Below are 21,734 nucleotides of genomic sequence, written 5' to 3'. Positions count from 1 at the left end.
TAGTAAACTGAATCCAACGATACATTAAAAGGATCATATACCATGATCAAGTGGGTTTATTTCAGGGAATAAAAACTATCTTTTAAGTAATGCCATTAAAAAAAAACCCTGTAAATCAATCAATGTGATACATCACATTAACAAACTGAAGAGTAAATCCATATGATCATCTCAGTAGATGCAGAAAAGGCTTTTGATAAAACTCAATATTGATTTATGGTAAAAATTTTCCAGAAAGTGGGCATAAAGGGAACCCACTGTCAGTATAATAAAGGACATATATGACAAGCCCACAGTTATTAAAACAGCATACTCAATGGTGAAAAGCAGAAAGCATTTCCTCTAAAATCAGGAATAAGACAAGGATGTCCACTCTTGCCACTTTTATTCAACATAGTTTTGGAAGTCCGAGGCATGGTCATTAATCAGAGAATAAAAAGAAAGGGAATCCAAATTGGAAAAAAAAAAAAAAGAGTAAAGCTGTCACCATTTTGATGGCATGTTACTATACATCCTAACAGAAAATCCTAAAGACACTAACAGAAGACTACTAGAGCCCATCAGTGAATTCAGTAAAGTTGCAGGGTACAAAATTCACATGCAGAAATCTTCTGCATTTCTATATACTAAAAATGAAATATCAGAAAGAGAAATTAAGGAAAATCCTATTTACCATTGCATCCAAAAGAATAAACTACCTAGGAATAAACCCACCTAAGGAGACAAAAGATCTGGAGTCCAAAAACTATAAGATGCTGATGAAAAATGGAAGATGACACAGATAGATGGCAAGTTATACTACATTCTTGGATTGGAAGAATCAATATTGTCAAAGGACTGTGTTACCCAAGAAAGTCTACAGATTCAACGCCAATGGCATTTTTCACAGCACTAGAACAAAAAAAAAATTTAATTTGTAGGGAAACACAAAGGCTCTGAATAGCCAAAGCAACCTTGAGAAAGAAAAATGAAGCTGGAGGAATCAGACTCCTTGACTTCAGGCTACACTACAAAGCTACAGTAATTAAAACAGTATGGTACTGGCATAAAAACAAATACAGATCACGGGAACAGGATAGGAAGCTCAGAAACAAACCCACATAATTATGGTCAATTAATCAACAACAAAGGAAGAAAGAACATACAATAGAGAAAAGACAATCTCTTCAATAAGTGATGCTGGGAAAACTGGACAGCTACATGTAAAAGAATACAATTAGAACATTCTCTAACATTATACACAAAAAATAAACTCAAAGTGGATTAAAGGCCTAAATGCGAACACAAGATACTATAAAACTCCAAGAGGAAAACATAGGCAGAACACTTTTTGACATAAACCATACCAATTTCTTTTTGGATCTGTCTCCTAGAGGAATGAAAGTAAAAACCAACCAACCAACCAACAAAAAACAAATGGGACCTAATTAAACTCAAAGGCTTTTGCAAAGCAAAACAACCACAAACAACCTATTGAATTGGAGAAAATATTTGTAAATGATGCGACTGACAAGGTATTAATCTCCAAAATATATTAATACAAACAGCTCATACAGCTCAATATAAAAAGACAAGCAGCCCAATCAAAAAACGGGCAGAAGATCTAAACAGACATCCCTTTAAAGAAGATGTATATCTGGAGAAAATCATTTGAAAAAATACATGTACCCCAATGTTCACTCAGAGAAGGCAATGGCACCCCACTCCAGTACTCTTGCCTGGAAAATCCCATGGACGGAGGAGCCTGGTGGGCTGCAGTCCATGGGGTCGCTAGAGTCGGACACGACTGGATCGACTTCACTTTCACTTTTCACTTTCATGCACTGGAGAAGGAAATGGCAACCCACTCCAGTGTTCTTGCCTGGAGAATCCCAGGGACGGGGAAGCCTGGTGGGCTGCCGTCTATGGGGTCGCACAGAGTTGGACATGACTGAAGCGACTTAGCAGCAGTAGCAGCAATGTTTACTGCAGCACTCTTTATAATAACCAGGACATGGAAGCAACCTAAATGTCCATCAACAGAGGAATGGATAAAGAAAATGTGATATATATATATATATATATATATATATATCACATATATATGTGTATGGGCATACCTGGTGGCTCAGATTGTAAAGAGTCTGCCTGCAATGCAGGAGACCTGGGTTCGATCCCTGGGTTGGGAAGATCCCCTGGAGAAAGGAATGGCAACGCACTCCAGTAATTTTGCCTATATCTACACAACGGAATGCTACTCAACTATAAAAAGAAAGAATGCCATCTGCAGCAACATGGGTGGATCTAGAGCTTACCGTACTAAATGAAGTAAATCAGACAAAAGCAAACATCACGGATATCACTTATATGTGGAATCTAAAGGGAGGGACACAAATGAATTTAGTATACAGAACAGAAGTAGACCCACAGACACAGAAAAGAGACGTGTGGCTACCAAAGGGGAAGCAGGGGGTAGGGGTACATTAGGAGTTGGGGATTAACCAATATACACCACTGTATATACAGCAGATGACCAACAAGGACCGACTGTATAGCATAGAGAACTATACTCAATATTTTATTATTTTATAGTAACCTATAAGGGAAAAGAACCTGAGAAAGGTGTATCTATATGTGTGCGTGTATCTGTGTAAAAAACGGAATTGCTTTGCTGCACACCTGAAACGAACCCCACACTGTAACTCAACTCTACTCAGTACCAAAGTTTAAAGAATAAAAAAAGAATCAAATCTTGTCATTTGTAACCACGTGGATGGATCTTGAGGGCGTTGTGCTAAATGAAGTCATTCAGACACAGAAAGACAAACAGCTGGAGATCTCAATTATATGTGGAACCCAGGACACAAGACCAAGCTCACTGGGCAGAGCAGACGCCAGAGGCGGGGTGCGGTGGGTGAACCGGGAGAAGGGGGTGCAAAGGCACAGACTTCCAGTTACAGAGTGATTATGTCCTGAAGATATACTGCACAGCATCATGAATATAGATATCAACACTGCAATTCATATTTTGGTAGTTACTAAATTTTAAACATTCTCATCAGAAAACAGTTGTTACTATGTAAGATAAAAGATGGTAACTATATTTATTATGATAATTGCTTTGCAATGTATACAACTATCGAAACATGTTGTACACCTGAAGCCAATATGCCTTTTATACTTCAATAAAGAAGGTGGGGGTGACGATCTCTACTCCCGGGACCCTCTTTGAGGGTGGAATGAGGTACGGCAGGTTAAGGGCCCGCCTGCCCCAGCACCAGGCAAGCACTCACTGTACATTTGTTGGCTACGTAAGAGAAGACATCAACGCGGCCCCACTTTGCTGCTAATGACCCAGGCTCCGGCCATGGTCCGGGCACTCCAGCTCCAGGAAGCTGGAGGAGCGGTGCAGCCTCAGACCAGGAGGACTTCGGGGAAAGTTTGGGACAATACCGCCACCTGGTGGCTGCTCAGGAGCATCACGGCAGGAAACAATCTGCCTCCATCACCCACTCACCCACCTGCATCTGCCTGTGCTGGGCTCTGGGGTCAGGAGGGAGCCCTACAAGAGGGGCAGGGAATGGACGCCGGGACTGCGATGCTTTTAACCCAAAAGGGCAATAGGAAGAGAGCAGCCTGGGGGAGAACATGAGGGCATTTCTGCCAATGGCCAAGGGTGGTCCCTGAGGAGTACTCGAGGGTGCCGCCTGCCCGGCTGCAGAGACGTGGATGAACCAGGAATGAAGGGATGGAGGTGGGAGCCCTCAGGGCAGAGGGTATCTGGAGTTACAGTGTGGAGATGTTTGGAGGAAAGTGCACAGGGTCAGAAGACAAAGAGGGCGGGCCTGGAAGGCAGGACACCAGCCCTGGCGATGGACCCAGGGCCAGGGAGGAGGACGGGGGGATCAGGGGGCAGCAGTTGGCCTGAGCTGCACAGGCTGGGGCGGGGGCGGGACGGGGTCACTAAAAACACGTGGTGACCTCAGCAGGGGCAGGGCTGGGTGGGCAAAGGCTCCAGGGCGGTGCCGACATGGACAGCAGAGTGTGGTCTCTCCTCGGGGGTGGACAGAGGGTGGCACCCAGACTGAGAGCAGCAGGCTGGTCAGCCTGTAGCACACACAGGTTCTGCCTCAGCAGGTCCAGGGAGTGGCCAGAGATTCCACCTCGTCAGCCAGCTCCCCGGTGACCCGATGCTGCGGGTCGGTTCTGTGGCCGCACCAGCGGGATGTGGGAGTGGACGGGAGGGGCAGAGAGGAAGGGCCAGAGACTTTAGGGCTGAGGGGGGCACTGAGGAGGGAATGGGGGCTGTGGGGAGGAGGCTCGTGGTGGTGGTGGTGGGGTCTCCACTTGGGCTGCTCTGAGGCCTTGCTTGGGGTACAGCCGAGGGGAGGCACTTGAGTGAGGGAGCCAGCCCAGTGTCAGCCTGCTGGGGTGGCACCACCAGCTGTGGGCTGGGTCACCTCTACCCTCCAGCGCCTGCTGTGCCCGGCTCCCAGGTGGCAGGAATGCCCAGGGCAGGGAAGCCGCCTGAGTTTGCTGGGGGCCAGCTGGCCACAGAGGGTGCGTGAAAGGGGACGGAGGCACGGGCCCCCAGACATCCACAGCCAGGGGCCCAGGGGCCCAGGGGCCAGGCCCAGAGACTTGGATGCTGCCAGGGGTAGGCCCAGAAAGGGTACTTTCTGAGGGCATGGGGCAGTGGGGACAAGAGGGTGCAGGCGGGCTGGGGTCGAATTGCATTGAGGGGTAGGTGGTTGGGAGGCCGGTCTTTGTGGCCAGGAAAGGACAGGGTCCCTGGGTGGTGGGGGGCGGGCTGGTGGTGTAGAAGAGCCTTCAAGGATAAACTAAATTCTTGCTTCTTTCACTCTCTGGGGTGAGGGGATGTGGGCATGTCTTGGTGGGTAAATCAGGGGTACACAGCCACCTTCTCCTGACTCAGGGCCGAGTATGCCACCGTCTCCCCGCCCCCAGAGAGGGCCAGGGACCCGCTGCACAGCCTGCACCCCACCCCCACTGCCACCCCGCCCCTGCCCTTGAGATTTTTCCCTTTTTAGGTCATCTTGGCTGGAGAAAAGCACTGCTCCCCCACCTCTTGTTTTCTCTTAACTCCCCAAATGAAATTTCAACATATGTCCCCCCGCCATAATCCCCCTTAGGCCGCGGATAACCCTTCCCACAGACGCTGTCCCCTGCCCGGGACGGGCTGGCCCCGAGTGTTTGCCCAAGAGACTAGGCCGCTTCTGGAAGCCCTTTCGCTCCCTTGGGCAAACAGTGAGTACCTTTGAAGGTGGATTTGGGCCCGGATCTGTTTACTCAAGACATTAAGTCTCCTGCATAAGGAGGACCTGCACTCGCGCACAAACAGCAAATCCTTTTTGAATTAAAAAAATTTTTCAATTAAAAAGCATTTTGGTTCACAGAGCTGAGACCCCCGCGGAGCAGCGCCCCCAGCCACAGCGCCCTCTGGTGGACAAGGGCCACCATGACAACTCTTAAGCCACGGCGCTCAATTCCCAGATTCCGAGAGGTTTTGTCACAGTGAGGCCAACATCCTGGCCTTGGGAGGCCACACTGTGGAGCCAAAGGCACCCTGCCTCAGCCTCGAGGCAGAAAGGGGTGGGGGTGGGGGAACAAGCCCGCATCCACTCGCGCAGAAGTGAGAATCACCCGCGACAACTGTGAAAGCACCTTGAACGTGAAAACCCGGTCCTCCGTCAGAGTCAAGGGTTGCATCGGAGAGTCAAGGGTTTGAACCTGGGCCCTGCCGGGCAGCGGGCGGGGTGAGGGTGGTTCTGGTTTAACTGGTGGGCGGGGCAGGCATCAGTGCTTTTTTTAAAAGCACTAAAGTGATTTCAATGGTTAGACAGGCGTCGATGTGATGGTTACGAGACCCAGGGAGGGCTCCAGAGGAGAGGCGGCAGTAAGGGGCTGTTTTTAGAACCTGAATTTTGAGACGTGGGAGCTGAAGCTCAGGGGAGGATCAGACTTCCCAAGGTCCCCGGGGGCTGGACAAGGCCCCAAGGGTGCCAGGGGCAGGGACCTGGCCTCAGGACAGGGGTCTGTACTCACCACTTACACGGGTGGGCTTCTGAGATGGGGGGGAAGGTGGGGTCACAGAAGGGCCTGGCAGGATGGCGGCAGGAGCAGGCCTGAAGGAGCCCAGGCTGGGCCTCAGAGGCCTGGCAGGGTGAAGACAGGCCGGGGGAGTGAAGGAGCAAGACGCCGGCCAATGCCAAGCCTGATTTGGGGCTGGAGCCACAGTTGTGAGGGTGCCTGGGGCACGCGGTGGTGGGTGGCCCCACCGGCCCCCAGCCTGCCTCTCCTGGAGCCTGTCCTGGCACCTGCCCAGCCTGGGGGGCCAGGACACGATACCTGCCACCCTCGATGCCTGGTTCAGACCCTTGGGGAATTCCAGCTCTGGAAGCTTCCTCTCCCTACATGAGGGCTCGTGTCCTCCCATCTCTTTCCTGAAGCCTGGCTGCTGGATCTCGGCCCCCATCCCCAGGGGAGGGAAGGGGCAGGTGCCCCTGTGAGCAGTGGGCCCTGAGGGCCCCCACGGCCCACGGAGCAGGCCTCTGTGTGCTGGGAGGGCCCCTCCAGCTGATGTGAATACACGTCCACCCCTTCGAGCTGTAGAAAGGGCCAGGGAGGCCCAGAGGCCCAGGGACGAGTCTGGGTCTCCCCATTTTGCCACAGGAGTCTCGTTTCACACTTGGATTACGGTTCTAGAGAGACATCCGAAAGCCTGGGTTAAAGGGGAAGGCCCCAGGCTGAGAAGCCCATAGAAGGGCTCTAAGGAAAGGCTGTCACATGCAGACTGGGGCTTAGGGGACATGGGGCAGCCAAGACGGGCCCCCCCAGACCTGGAGGGGGTCCTAGAATCCCCCAGAGCTGGGGCGGTGCCTTGTTCACCCCTCAGCTGCTGAGAGTCCACAGCTGGGCCTGGAGGTCAGGGCTCCTGGATCACAGCCCACGAGCCCTTGGTCACAAGTGTGGCCACTTGTAAGGGGACGGGAGGGGCAGGAGCTGCTGGGTCCCCAGTCAGGGTCGGGGACAGAATCCTCTCTGCCAGTGAAGCTGGTACCACCGCTCTTCTGATGATGGGTGACTGTCCTGAGTGAGGCCACCGGGTCGGGAAGCAGGCAGGTCCCACGACAAGCCCCCAGAGGGGTCGGCGTGAACCTTCTGGGAAGCCTCTTCTGCACTGCCCTCAGGTTCCCCGGCGCTAACCCACAAGCAGCAATTCCAGAGTCAGAAACCCTGAGCCCCACCCAGTCCCGCTGCTCGGTCTCACCCTAAATGAGGGGCTGGAAAAGCTGCCCTCTGAGATGCCCCTGCTCCAGGGGCAGGGACCACGTCTGTCTGGGCACCGTGCCCGGCGTGGCTGCAGGGGACTGAGACCACGTGCAGAGTCAGCCCCTGTGTCTTCTGACTCCGGGGCACCCAGGTCATCTTCATCAATGCCTGTCAGCACTCTCTTCCCTTTCCTGCCCTAGGCCTGGGGCTCCCGGGAGGGGATGGCAGCTCCCACTTGCACCCTTCACGGCCTGCCGCCCTGGGCTCAGTGCTGGGAGAGCCCCCCACTCAGGGCAGGACACCCTTGCTCAGGAGCATCTCCACCTAGGATCTGATGGAGCACAGAGTGGCGAAGTGCCTCCCAAGTCCCCACCCGGGGCAGAGCTCCACTCCCAGGAGGGAGGTGTGGAAGCTTCCTGCACAGACCTGTCCCCAAGCATGGCTTCTCAGATCCCACCCCCGACCCCGCCTCCCTTCAAGCACCATGCCTTGGTGCCTTTGGGAAGGCTACTCCTCCCTGGGGCATTTGTCCTCCTCTGGGGACGATTAATTACTGGCCTCCAGGGCCCCACATCACTGTCCATTTCCTCCTTAAGTGCAAGGCTAGGTTGGGGGCTCGGCCGTTTCTGTAGCTCCAGAGTCTGGTAGAGGCTGTGGCCCGGAAGAGGTGAATTAATGAACGAATGATAGATGGATGGACAGATGGTACAAGGTGTGAGAGGTGAGTGGGTGGATGGGTGAGTGAGGGGCAGCTCAGTGCAGAGCAGACAGCTAGCTTGGGCACTCATTTCTCAGACAATGGGGAGGTCATCTGGGTTCTCAGTCTTTTGTGGAAGCAGCGGTGTGTCGGTCCAGCCTTGGGTCCTCTGCATTCCCATGGCCTCTGGGCTGATGGTGTCATGGCCCCTATCCTGGGGTGTTTAACTCATGGAGGCAAAGTGCTGATCCCAGGGTTCATCCACATTGCCACCACTGCCCCCCTACCCCCCCACCATGAATGGTGACGGTATATGTATAGATGTGATTTGTATCTTCATGCTCAGACATGTGCAAGCTGGAGGCTCATATGCTGCTGGCCTGTGTGGTGTTTTAAAATAGTCATAAACGTGGGAAAGCTGAGAGACTTGGCATAAAATGCCAACATTTTCCAGGTTTTATTAAAAAAAAAAATAGGGGGCTACGGCAATTCCAGACCTTGACTCTCGCACCTCGACCATGAGCCTCACACGGGTGAATGGAGGCAGCCCCCTCTAGAAACACACGGCTTTTCCAATTTGCACAGTCCCCACCACTCCCTATAAATCACCCAACCAGAGTGTTCTGCCATTTTATCACCATGACTGCATTTTGTGTGGACTGATAGGGACAGAGTAAGCAAGAAATATCTCTTGTACTCATGATGCCTAAAAGTAGGAAAATGAAGTACAGACCGAGAAGGCCAGGCATGTTAAGGAAAATGGGGGAACGTGCATTCTACGGTGGGACTTCGATCTCTGTGTGAGTATTAACGAGCTCTGCTTCTCCAGACCCCCTGCCGTGCCGTGGGGCTGGGGGCCTGGTGGGCACCTGTGTGTCAACCAGCGTCGTCTGCGTGGGGCTCTGGGCAAGGCTGGGGGCTGACAGATACCTTTGTGGCCAACTAAACGCTGGTTCTGCACCAACAAACAGCCACAGGGCCAGCCCCTCAGTGGATCGGCATTTCAGAATTCATCTAAATATCACCTAAAAAATGGGCATTTGTATTTTCCCTCTCCCAGGTTATTTCTGGAAAATATCTGGAACAATGCTGCTTTCTGACACTGACTTCTGAGTGAAAAAGCAGCTGTGTGATCACTACAGGAAGATGCCCTCCTCATTCGTCATCTTTATGCTCATCTTTTACCTACATGTCAGGCAACCTTCTAAGAGTTCAGTTTGGGGGGGTGTTACTATTTTGGGGGGGTATTAACTATTTTCTTGGCCACGTTGTGCAGCATGTGGGGTCTTAGTTCCCTGACCAGGGATCGAACTCACGCCCCACCCCCTGCAACGGAAGCACAGAGTCTTAACCACTGGGCTGCCAGGGAAGTCCCTGGGGTGTATGGGGTATTACTTTAAAACTTGGGGGATGAGAGTTCCCCAAACCACAAGAAAAGGACAGAAAAATCCTTTTAGGATGAACTTTCAAAAGACCAATTAATTCACCTTGACCTCTATTCTGCATGAGCCAGGTATAACTCATGACGGTATCCAGGGCAGATAATTCTGTCAAACATCAGCTCTGCCTCAGGTTCATTTCCAAGGGCTCAGCCTGGCTCGCTTATCTGTATGCTGAATGCCCTGGGCTGCTGCGCGAGCAACCTGGAGACCTGGGCGGAGGCTGGCACTTCGCGGCCCTGCTACTGATAGAACCAGAGAGGGTGGGGTGGGGAGGGGACTCAGACGCCCAGAATTAGGAACTCTATTAATATAATTACGATATTAATAAGCCCACAGAGAAAAAAATATGATCATCTCAATGGATGATTAAAAGACATTTATCAAAAGCTACTATCCATTCCTGATAAAAACACTTAGGAAAATAGAAATAGATGGCTAATTCTTTAACATGATAAAAAAAAATGATGCCTATATATAGCAAGCCAAAATGCAGCATTGTGGGTGAGTATTGAAACTAGAAATTTCCGTTCAGACAAGGAGGCCCAGTGACCTGATCGTTCCAGCCGCAGTGCTGGATGAAGGTTCAGGAAGGGGGCAGGAGGCGGCGGCGTCAGCGTTTGCAGACGACATTAACGCCGGCCTGCGTAACCAAAGGAAAGCAACTGAAAACCATCAGAAGTAGAAGCCAGTGAGAGAGCCAGCCCCTAAAATAAAATACAAATGTCAACGGCTCTTTGATACAAAAAAATGACAGGAAATATAATGGAAAAAAAGACCCTACTCATGAGAACCACAAAAACATCAAACACTTAGCAATAACCTACAAAGAAGTGTGCAGACTCTCTGCAAAGAACACCCTTCTACCCTGCTGAGCGACAGACACAAAGCCCCAGGTGGAGACTCTTCACCAAACATCTATTAACCTACATGCTCAGTGCAGTCAATAATAAACATCTAGAGTGGAGTTCCTCCCCCTGAAAAGAGTCTAAAGTTCAGCTGGAAGAATAATCAAGTGACTATAATTAGAAAAATCTGGGGTGGGGGGAGAAGGAAGAACTAAGCTTATCATATATTAAAGCTTATTATAAAGCTATCAGAGTCAAAGCAGTGTGGTAATCATACAAAAAGAACAGAGATGAGTGTCAAGAAAAATGTCCATTGGTCCACTTACAGATGGAACTATATGATAAGAGTAACACTTAAAATGACTGAAGAAAGTAAACAATGATCAGAAAACTGGTTAACGGCTTAGGATAAAATGAAGCTGGTTCTAGTTTTTACGTTCTAATAAACTTCAGATGGATCAAATAGTTGAAAACTGTTTAATACTGTAAGATATTAAAACACAAAAGGCTATGAGAAAATAGGAATCTTAAGTATGACATGAAACCAAAAACAAAACATTAAAGTCAAGATTGCCCATGAAAAATTAAAAACTATTGTACAGCAAAACACATCTTTAACAAGGTGAAAAGCCACTGGTTAAAGTGTGTGTGTGTGTGTGTGAACACAGGACAGAAAGAAGGTTGTTACAAAGAACATAAAAAACTTAAAAAATGAATGAAAAACACTAAGCCAATAGAAAAAACTGGGCAAAGGGCACACACAGAATAGATTCACAAAAGAAGTATACAAATGGCTGATAAATATATGAAAAGATGTCCACCTTTAAATACCCGTGATGCTTATAGTGAGGGTGTGGGAAACAGGTACCCCCACACACACCCCAGGATGGGGGCGGGCAGGGGGGTTTAAAGGGGCACTCTCTTTTTGGAAAGCAAAATGGTAATACTATGCATTCTTCTAAAGAAGGACCCAGGGGAGCAAAGACATGTTCAAGGAAATATACTGCAGCAGTGTAATAGGGAATAGTTGGAAACAACTCAAGAGTCAGTCAATAGTGGATTGCTTAAATAAGTCATGACACAGTCATAAAAGGGAGCCACGTGTAATCATCAAAAAGAGCGGGGCAGACCTGTGTGTGATGACGCAGAAGGTTGTGCAAGAGATACTAGTCGTGTGAAAGCAAGCTACAGGAGCGCATGTCCAGTACTGAACACGTGATGCTTGTTGGGTGTGGGCATGTCTTTCTCTCCCAGGAATGGACCATGGGGGACCCTCACCTTTTTCCTGTTTCCGTCGTGTTTGCATTTGAAAAAACAGGTATGACCTTTGCACTTGGAAAGAAAACACTAAATGTTAAAAAATTGATTCTGATTGGCAGGGTAGATACTGAAGATGATAAACTGCCCACGATGGCTGCCACACTTTATGGGGAGAGAACTAGTCTTGTCTGTGGCATCAAACAGTGGTTCCCAAGCTGTGGTCAGACTCCTGAAGGGTCCATGAGAGGCAGGTTGCCCAAGCTACTTCCCACATTTCAAACTGGAAAAGACCCCGATGCTGGGCAAGGTTGAAGGCAAAAGGAGAAGAGGGTGGCAGAAAATGAGATGGTTGGATGGCATCACTGATTCAATGGACATGAACTTGGGCAAGCTCCAGGAGATGATAAGGGACAGGGAGGCCAGGCGTTGCTGTGGTCCATGGGGTGGCAAAGAGTTGGACTCGAGTTAGCGACTGAACGACAATAACCGCCCTTCTTTTATGCCTTTGGAATGGCTATCCATTAAGCTAATTCATTAGGTTCCTTTGTTTTTGGCTGAAATGATCTCATTTTAGTGTGATAGCTCTGTAAGATTTCAGTGGCATGACTGAACAACAGGGTCTTTGAAAACAATATAAAAAAAGGGGAGCAGAACAATAGATAAGAAAGGTTAACGTCTATCTAATTAACTAACTTTCATTTAATAAATGAAGTAGGCGAATTTCTTTCTCCAAACATATCAGCTTCCTGACTGAAAACGAAAGAAAATAAAGATGCTGGGGGATGAAAATGTTGAATCGCAAGGATAAAGGACACCTTATTTCCTGTTGCAGTTTAACACCTGACCACTAGATGGTGCAAAGTGATCATGCATTTTGTGACATCGCCCTCTGCAAAATTCTTCTAACATTAATATGCACAATGAAAGCTTTCCAAAAGTAGGAAGAATGAACAATTGCACTGGGATATGAACATTTTGCTTTTATAAAATTGGGACTCTGCCATTTCATTACTGATACAAAAATCTTCTGCCTCACTTTCTCCCTGCACATGCAGCTCCCAAATCCACTCTAATCTCATATATTGGAAGCGCTTGCAGAAGTCCATGCAAAGTGGACGTCCACAAGTTGGTTCCAAAAATTCTTTTTACCTCGTGATGCCAAATGTATTTCCATTAACTTCACCTCAGTGTCGTGACGTAAATGCGAGTGGAATCAGCCCCAAGCTAAATAAGCAATAAGCCCCATTTTTCAACACACAAACACATAAAGATGTCAGCTCAAACTGTTTACTAATTAACACTTAAAAAGACACAAATTAGATATGCGTGGCTAAGAGCAATTATAATCAAGACGAATTTCTCTAGTCATTTGGGAACTGGGAAAAAAAAAAAGCCTAATTGCTGGAACCAATGTTTTAAAAACTGAAATCACGCCAGTTAGCAAATATGTTCATTTAAGGAACATTCCACGTGACTACACTCTGGAGGACTGACTACAAACATGAGAACAAGGGAAATATTTAGGTATAAAATTAAAATTTTAAGCTTCTTTGGATTTATAACTTCATCATTAAATACGTCTGCAAACAGCAGCCCATAAAAACCTGTAGCCATTAAGTGGTTAAATGGACTGCCTCCCTTGTCAATTTTAAGGGAGTGATTAATATCAGATAGTCCCTTTACTAATTAGACTCTCCCTTGTCTTTCAGCCTTAAAGTCGAGTGAAAATGGAGGCCGTCTGCTCCACCAGGGAGTGTGCTGGGCTAATGATGACGCTCCTCGCCACATTTCTGAGTGGGGTACCCACTGAAGGGGGGTGAACGCTGTGGTCTTTCCCAGGGGAGGGCGGCAGCCACAGTGGGGAAAGTCTTTGTGTATGGAGCTGGGAGGCTCTCGGGTTGCCCTTTCAGGCACAGGAACCCGTGGCTCCTATTTTTAGAGGTTTGCGTTGTTGTGCACATGGCATGGAATCTATGGTTGAGGCCACTGTCTCTGGGCCACCGCTCCGGAGACAAGGGACAGGGTAGTGGGTGAGGGAGGTGGGGCTGGGGGTGGGGGGAGGCTATGGGAGAGGCAAGGAGACCGGAGAGTCGCTGCTGAACTGAGGAGCTGGGGAGCTCCCGGGCTGGCTGCGAGGGGCATCCATCAGAGGGAGGGATGGGGCGCCTGCTTACAAGGGAAATAAAGAGCGGCAGAGACAGAGAATATTTATATGCCCATCTCCTGGCGCTGTGAGAAGACGCTTCATCACCGGGTCGGCTGCAAAATTACACTTTTCCCGACTCTTGAATGGAGAGAACCTTTTGTCTGGGCAACAGGGAGGACGATAAGGGCTTCACACTGGATGCAGCCCTCCAGGGACTCCCGCCGCCCTCCTGCAGAGCCCAACAACTGCTGCCTGGGGCACGGGGGCCAGGTCAGGGCCAGAAGGGACCCCTGCAACACCCCCCCTGCCCCGCCCCCTGCTCGCCCCGACAGCTGCTGCTGGCTGGTCTCTGGTCACCTCCCGTGGCCCAGAGAGGGTGAGCAAAAACATGCTCTCCTGACTTAAGGGGTAATTTACGTGGCAAAGCCCCTGCCCCAAGCCGAAGGTAGACGTGGACGGCAGGGGATGTGGCTGCTGGAGCCTGGAGAGTGACAGCCTTCAAAGTGGGAACTGGTTTACTCACCTCGGCTTCATTCACTTCAACAGCCCACACCACCTGCAAGCACCTAAAGAATTCCCCCCAAACGCGGCGGGAGGCACGGCCACTGACTTTATAATTGTGACCTTCTTTGGGGGCCATTCATGAAACGCAGCCTTGTGTCACCACGCCTGCGGAGGGCCTCCTGTGGGCGCCACAGCCGTGGTGGGATCCCTGGGCCTGCACGCCACCCTGAGGATGGGGAGGCCAGGGGACCTGCTCCAGGGTCAGCATAGGTGGCGGATTTGGCATGCTATCTGGGGCAGGGTTGGGGCGGGGGAGGCTGGACTCATAAACTGTGTCCCTCCACTACGCCATGTCTCCTCCGCGGTCCGCACAGCCCACAAACATCAGTGTGCACACAGCGGCGGATGGCTCTGGTCCACACTGCCAGGGAGCCTTGTGCCACCTTCCTGCTGACAAGGCCAGGTGGCACCCTCTCCTTGGGGTGGTCAGATTCCACGGTAGGGGAGCTGGAGGAGCAGTGCCACCTGCTGCTGGGGGCCGACACCCATCTCCCTGCACTTGTTACTCCTAGAAGTGGCAGGCTGGAGTCCGGTGGGTCCCTGCTCTGGGCGAGGGGGACACCTGGGGACAGGTGTCCTCTCTGGTCCCAAATCACCAAGCTTAAGACCGACAGAGCGACGGGGCTGGTTCAGGGGGTGACTTGTCCCTGAGGCCAAATGGTGGTGACAGCATCCCCAGACAGGGCAGGTGGGTGACGGTAAGGCCGGCAGCGGGGCAAGCAGGCCCACACCATTCTTAGACGGGCTGCTTTGGGGCAAGCACCCCCATTTCCTCTACAGCCAGGACCACCTGGGACCCACATTTCTGCTGTGTGGCAGGGTGACACCACCTCCCCCCGGGGGCATGTAGGGATAAGGGAGGGGAGAGCCTGCCCCTCACAAAACAGCCCCCACAGACGCCAGGCTCTCCCTGCTGCTTGCGAATCCCGGGAGAGATCTGGGTCGGGGGGTGCGTTCAGGATGCGCAAGGGGACGGTGCAGGTCACGGTCAGCCCTGAACCCAAAGGCAGTCTCCTGACTTCTTGGGGGAGGGCACTTGGCTTGACGCTGTAAACAAGAGCAGAGCAAGCCCCCAGCCGAGCTCCTGCTGCCCCCAGGCTCCTCCCCAAGCGATGGCCCTCACCCCCGAAGGACAGCCAGACTGGGTGCAAGTGAAAAAGGCAAAATCACCCTGAGCAAGGGGACCCCCAGGTGCTCAGGGCCAGCCCACAGAGCCCGAGAATGGGGCCAGGGAGCTGTGGGCTCAGCTCCTCCTCTGCCTCCAACTCCAGGAGCTATGCTGAGTTCAGAGGCTGAGAGGGTCAAGTTCTCCAGTTTATTTATGGAAAATGCTCGCTGACGTTGTTGCAGAAGGAGTGTGTGGATGTGAACATGCTAATCACCATTACGTGCATGCGGATGGCTGGTGGAAGTAACTTCTAAATCCTCAGATTAAATGAAAACCCTCATGGCATCCCTGATGGTGGGGATGTCTGTGATGGTCTCCCAGCCTATTTAGCATGTCTAACCTCTCCCCATTTCCCTACATTTTCTCTAACTCCACTTTAAATTCCTTCAACAGAGAACACAGTGTGTGCTTTTAACCCATCACTGAAAGCAAGGAAGGAAGCCAGGTGTGGTCCACAGAGGGCAGCGCGTCAGGCTGCAATGGGGTGGACCTGCACCAACTCGCCCCACTTCCTGTGGACCAGGGGGATGGGCGTGACAATGACCGCTACACGACTGGACCTGCCTGGTGGTCTACCTACCAATGTAGGGGCCGTGGGTTCGATCCCTGGTCCTGAAGGGTTCCACGTGCCTCGGGGCAACTAAGCCCGTGTGCTGCAACTACGGAAACCCACACGCCCCAGAGCCCGAGCTCCGAAACGAGAGACGCCACCGCGATCACAGGCCCGAGCTCTGAAACGAGAGGCGCCACTGCAATCACAGGCCCGAGCTCCGAAACAAGAGATGCCACCGCGATCACAGGCCCGAGCATCACGGCGAGAGAGGAGCCCCGGCCCGCCGCAACTCGAGAAAGCCCCTGTGCAGCAGTGAAGACCCAGCGCAGGCAAAAGTGATAAAAAATACACCGCCCACAACCATGACACTTGCTATACCTCATTAAAAGACACTTGCTCCTGGGAAGAAAAGTTATGACCAATCTAGACAGCATATTAAAAAGCAGAGACATTATGTTGCCAACAAATGTCCATCTAGTCAAGGCTACGGTTTTTCCAGTGGTCATGTACCAATGTGAGATTTGGACTATAAAGAAAGCTGAGTGCCAAAGAGTTGATGCTTTTGAACTGTGGTGTTGGGGAAGGCTCTTGAGAGTCCCTTAGACTGCAAGGAGATCCAACCAGTCCATCCTAAAGGAAATCAATCCTGAATATTCATTGGAAGGACTGATGTTGAAGCTGAAACTCCAATACTTTGGCCACCTGATGCAAAGAATGGACTCATTTAAAAAGACCCTGATGCTGGGAAAGATTGAAGTCGGGAGGCAAAGGGGACGACAGAGGATGAGATGGTTGGTCCATCACTGACTCGATGGACGTGACTTAGAGTAAACTCTGGGAGTTGGTGATGGACGGGGGGCCTGGTGTGCCGCAGTCCATGGGCTTGCAGAGAGTTGAACACGACTGAGCGACTGAACTGAACTGATACCTAACCGGGCAGCTGCCACAGCAAATCCTGCTCTGAACCATTTCCGTGACTGTCTCAGTGACACCCATAAATGCTACGTTTTCATTATTAATACTCTCCTGGTTTTACAGAAGAGGAAACTGAGGCTCAGAAAGGTTACGTGGAAAAACCGAGGATGCTACCCCTGCCAAGCTCTGCTCAGAGCGCCCGACATCAGTACGCTGTACTCTAAACAAACACATTTTTGGCCCTTCTGTGGGAAGAGAGTTAAGAGAATTGATGGTGGTTTCCACGGGCACTGGCTGTGCCACTGGGCTCTCTTCTGTTTTATCCTGCCTGGTCACCTGAAGGCCCGGGTGGGGTCAGGACCCAGGTTGATGGGCCTCCCAGGTACCACTGTCCCCACCAGCCCGAGGACCAGGGGCCATAGAGTTTATGTCATAACGGAGGGCATCTGGAACACACCACGCGAGATCTCCATCTTGTCTTGGGCAGATAACTTTGCCTCTCTGAGCCTCAAGTTCTGACCCACGAGATGGGGAGGAATGTTGTCACCTGGTCAGCCCGGGGTGAGAATCAGTGATGACGGAGGTAAAGTTCCGGCCCAGAGTCTGGACTTTAAGCACGTGGCAGGTGCTTAAATAAACGGGGCTCTGGCTACAGCCCAGGAGGACGGGCGGGGAGAGAAGGGGTGACGTTCACAGCTGTCCCGTCTCCGGCACTGGCCACCCGCCCCCACCAACCCATGGTGATGAGCACTTACTGTCTGTGGTGTTTTTCACACCTGTCCCTTTAGTGTTCATGAGACAGGTTTTCCTGTTATCCAAGCTTTAAGCAGAGAAGGGACGTACCCCTGGCCCCCCCACCCCTTAAAGTCTGTGCGACCTTGTCCATCCTGAAAGGTCACAGGCCGGCTCCCTGCTTCACAGCCTGCGGCCAGAGCAGGTCTCTGCGAAGGCCATCCGGACACGCTCACCGGTGACACCCTGTGGGCACCCCACACAAAGGCAGTCTGGGCGGGGGGCATCACCTCACTTTCAGCCAGGGCTGACCTGGGGCTCCTCCACCCACACGTGTTTTTCTGATGTGGCAGCCGGTCATTGTTCTACCCCTCTCAAAATCTATAGATGACAGTCAGCTTGGGGTTTTACGATTTACTGAAAATCCAAGACAAAGGGGGACTTTTTTGTCTTGTTTTTGCTGTGACAGGTTTAGAAATTTGTTGTACTATATTGATTCAATTTTCCTTGATTTCAGCCATCTTTCAATAATGCAACCTGCTTCTGCTAGCTGGGTACACGAGAGAACACCCAGAGGAGCTGAGAATATTGAAATGGTTCTTCCATTTCCATCTCTGAGACGAATGTCCCTCTCCGAGGAGAGTCGGCTGCAAGCATGTGACCGCTTAACAACTGTCTCCACACGGGAAGATGACATGCACGCCGGCGCTGTCTGACGAAAGTGGGGAGACCACCGGGAGAGCTGACCCCCAGTTTCGTTCCGTTATCGCCACTCTCTTTCCTCAGAGGCATCACATGTGCTTCCAAATCCTGAGATCTCTTTTTATTAGGAAAACATCCAAACTCTTTGTAACCAGGCCGCCAAATGGGGTTTGGCTTTATCAAGCACAATGGAATGTGTCTTGATCCTTCCTCTAAATCATGAAACGGCTCGGACATTTCCTCAAACCCCTACTGGAGGCAAATAATAAAACTGAAGGAGAAAGAGCCAACTCCGCGCCCTGGCCCCAACCTCTGCCTTCTTTAAGCTGAGACCTTTTTTTTTAACAAAACGAAGCAGTGTTGACTGTTCTGTGTTATCATGTAAAACCTTCTGTCTTATTACTTTAAGTCATACACGCATTAAAAAGTGAGTTTCTTTTTCTTAGAAGTAAACTTGAGTGAAAGCGTCTTTCTCAGAGGGCCGCCCCACCCTGAGGTCCCTTTTTGTCCCTGGAACGCACCCTTAATGTGGAAGGGAGACGCTGGGCCAGCCAGTGAGGACCTGGGCCCCACCTGCCCCATTCTGGGGAGCTTGCTTACCTCTTTTTCAATTTCTGCCAGAGATTTGATGGTGATTCCCAGGAGATCAAAGGGCTGCATCTGAAAATACATCAAGTCATCCTTTTACATGGCTGGAAAAAGTGCTGCTTCACATTTGCTTTTCTTCACAACTGCGACACTTCAAACCCCACTGTGATCTGGTGTTTTCTCCACTCCTTTCCACAGAAACCATCAGTGTGACTCCACAGTGCTGCGTGAGCAGACTCCGAAAACCTGGCTGCCACCGGGTCCCTTCTGGTGGGGACTCCTGCTTAGGCACCCAGGTGGGGGGGGGGCGCACATCACAGCTCTCCTGAAAGACCGTCACTGTCACCAATAACTTCTGCCTCTCATCTCTCTCTGACCACCCCCCACCCCACCCCAGAAAGACCAGTATGCTCTTTCTGCAGCCAGGGGGATGCAGGTACCCACGGCTTCACTACACTGCCCTGACCGCCTGTGTGTTGGAATGGGTTTGAGGAAGTCTGGGGAGGCAGGCAGCCCATCTCTTGCCTAGGACTCCTTACCATCAGGGAAGGGGGTGGAGGGAATTCTAGGTCATTTAAAATGCCAGGTGAATGAACTAATAACCAACTACCCATCAATGGTCGTTTGAGAAATCAACAGTGGTGGAAAATAATAACACCATTTTAATTGAGTGTTTTTGTTTCTAAAACTTCATAGAGATGGGGACCTTTCTTCTTTGAGAACACTGGCTTTTCCACAGCCAGCATGAAAAATTAAACACACAGGGCAATGAGAGTCAGCTGGAGGCCCAGAGAAGCCTGGGCTGAAGCGCCTGGTGAGGGGCAGAGGGAGCCCTGTCCCCAAGGCCCCTGGCCCGGGTCCCCCCTGGGACCCTCATCGTCTGTATTCCCAAGGCAGCCCCCCGGGGCTAGCAGCTGGGGGTGAACAGGTGCAACCTGAGAGTTGGATAAAACCCCCGGAGGCCTTTGTGGTTTTGAACTGCAGCCCAGAGGCAGGGGCAAGAGCTGGAGTCTGAGCCGGGCCAGGGGGGGATTCCCTGAAGGCCGGCTCTGAGCCCCAGGACCTGGATTCTGACGGGACTCAGCACCTTCGCCTGCCTCTAGGCGGGATGTAGCAGGACAGGTTAATCCCTCCATCAACCTCCTCTCCGGTTACAAAGCATCGAGGGCGGGCCCCTCCCGGCCAGGCCAGGCTGCCGGGAGATTAGAGAGAGAAGCGAGGGGAAGTGCTGGACTTGGCCCATGGCCGCCTGCCTGAGCACTCGCTGAGTGGGCAGATCCTGGACTTGGGACAGGGCCACCGAATTAGGCTCTCGGCTCCTGGAGCTGTGCTGCCTGCAGCCACAAAACAGTTTGGCTTTCTCCTGCTGCCAGCCCGCGCGGCGTGAGCACGGGGCCGCCTGCCCGCGCGGCCCGGGATCCAGCGGCGGTCCAGCTGTTGTATCATTAGGCTCTAACTGCCCCACTAAACTTGCCCGCTTGGAGCCGCAGCGCAGGACAGAACGGCCTCTCCAACGGCGCGGGCGGGAGAGGCGCCAGCGTCTCCATGGCAACACAGCCAAGTGGAGCGAGTGGTCGGCTGAAGTTACACAGGCTCTGCGTGTCAACATCACGGGCGTGTTTTTTTCTTTTCTTCAAGATTAAGCTGCTTACCAGAACGGTTCAGAGGAGGCCTATTATATTTCATGAAAATGGAAACTCCAGGGCAGGTCAGATCACAAGCTGGGTGGTTTTAAGCTGGATCCAAGAAAAACACTTTTGCTTGAAGAACTCTGAGCTGGTGCCCAAACCAGGGATGTCGTGTTTATTAACTACTCAAGAGCAAACATCTGCAGCAAGGATTTGAAAAACATCCAGGAACAAGTCTATGGAGCCCACAGACCAGGCCTGCACCACTGAGGGGTGCAGGCGCCGCCGGAGACAGGGCACAGGGGTGCCAGGCGGGCCCCAGGAGGCCATGCCTGCCTCTCAAGGTGTGGGGTCTGGCCTGCAGGCCTGGCGCATTCACTGAGTCCCTCTGTCACTAAAGATGGCTTGGGGGCCCAGCCTGGCCTCGGTTCCCTCTCGTGCACCGTGGGGTCTGTGCTGGCCTGCCGTGGGCGATGGACCCACAGCTGCCGGGCAGCAGCCTGCATGAACAGGCCCAGCCCTGCCATTCAGACGCTTGCGACTCAAAGCAGAGAATGTGGTCGTCACAGGATGCAGCAATGACAATGGGGAAGGGTTAGCAGCTTGCTTTCTGCTGAACGTTATCAATGTTGAATAAAAAAAGAGCAGAAATTAACAAGGTGAGCTTGGAAACCAGGAACATTTACAGCCAGCAAGGTTCAGAACAATTCACCATCACATCTGAATCAAGAAGCCTCGGCTGTGGCTGCGTCTGAGTGTGTCTGTTCGTCTGCCTTGCTCCCTCCCCACCCTGATCCCTTCTTTTTTCTCACTTATCAAGAACCTTCTAGGCACAGCTACAGAGTCCTGCTCTTGAGCTTCCGGTGGTGGGGGGGTGGGGCACAAGGGTAGCGATGGATGATTCTGGCAAGGGAGGGGTTTGGGGGCTGCCAGGATGGCCCTGCAGCGCTGTGAAGAGAAGGGCTTAGGCTAGGGGTAGAGGGAGCCGAGGTGGAGTGCAATCATGCAAGAAACTTACACTTTCTGGAACACAAGAAAACTTCTCTGAAATCATAAAAGGCACACCATCCATGGCTGCAAAAGAAGAGGGGAAAAAAAAAAAAGTGAAAATAAATGGCACTGCAGATCCACTGACGTTCAGTAACTTGAGCTATTGACACGGACAGTACAGGCTGGTCAGGGGCTGGAGCTGGCTGACACGTGCACAGGTGAGTGGGGCCAA

General features: G+C 51.5%; 1 protein-coding gene across 2 annotated transcripts in view; it reads right to left on the bottom strand.

Annotated features, from left to right (window-relative positions):
• MVB12B (multivesicular body subunit 12B) overlaps positions 1-21,734 on the bottom strand; it is a 194,129-nt gene that overhangs the window by 5,682 nt on the left and 166,713 nt on the right. For both annotated transcript variants that reach the window (XM_040225144.1, XM_040225145.1), the window contains exons 8-9: positions 21,531-21,586; positions 18,897-18,956 (exon numbers count right to left, since the gene is read on the bottom strand). In XM_040225144.1, coding sequence (XP_040081078.1) covers positions 18,897-18,956; positions 21,531-21,586 — 116 coding nt within the window. The remainder of the gene's footprint in view (positions 1-18,896; positions 18,957-21,530; positions 21,587-21,734) is intronic.

Source organism: Oryx dammah, unplaced genomic scaffold, assembly GCF_014754425.2.
Source record: "Oryx dammah isolate SB20612 unplaced genomic scaffold, SCBI_Odam_1.1 HiC_scaffold_25, whole genome shotgun sequence".
Classification (NCBI taxonomy): Eukaryota; Metazoa; Chordata; class Mammalia; order Artiodactyla; family Bovidae; genus Oryx; species Oryx dammah.
The sequence above is the reverse complement of the archived record's forward strand: the minus strand, read 5'-3'. Positions and strand labels throughout refer to the sequence as shown.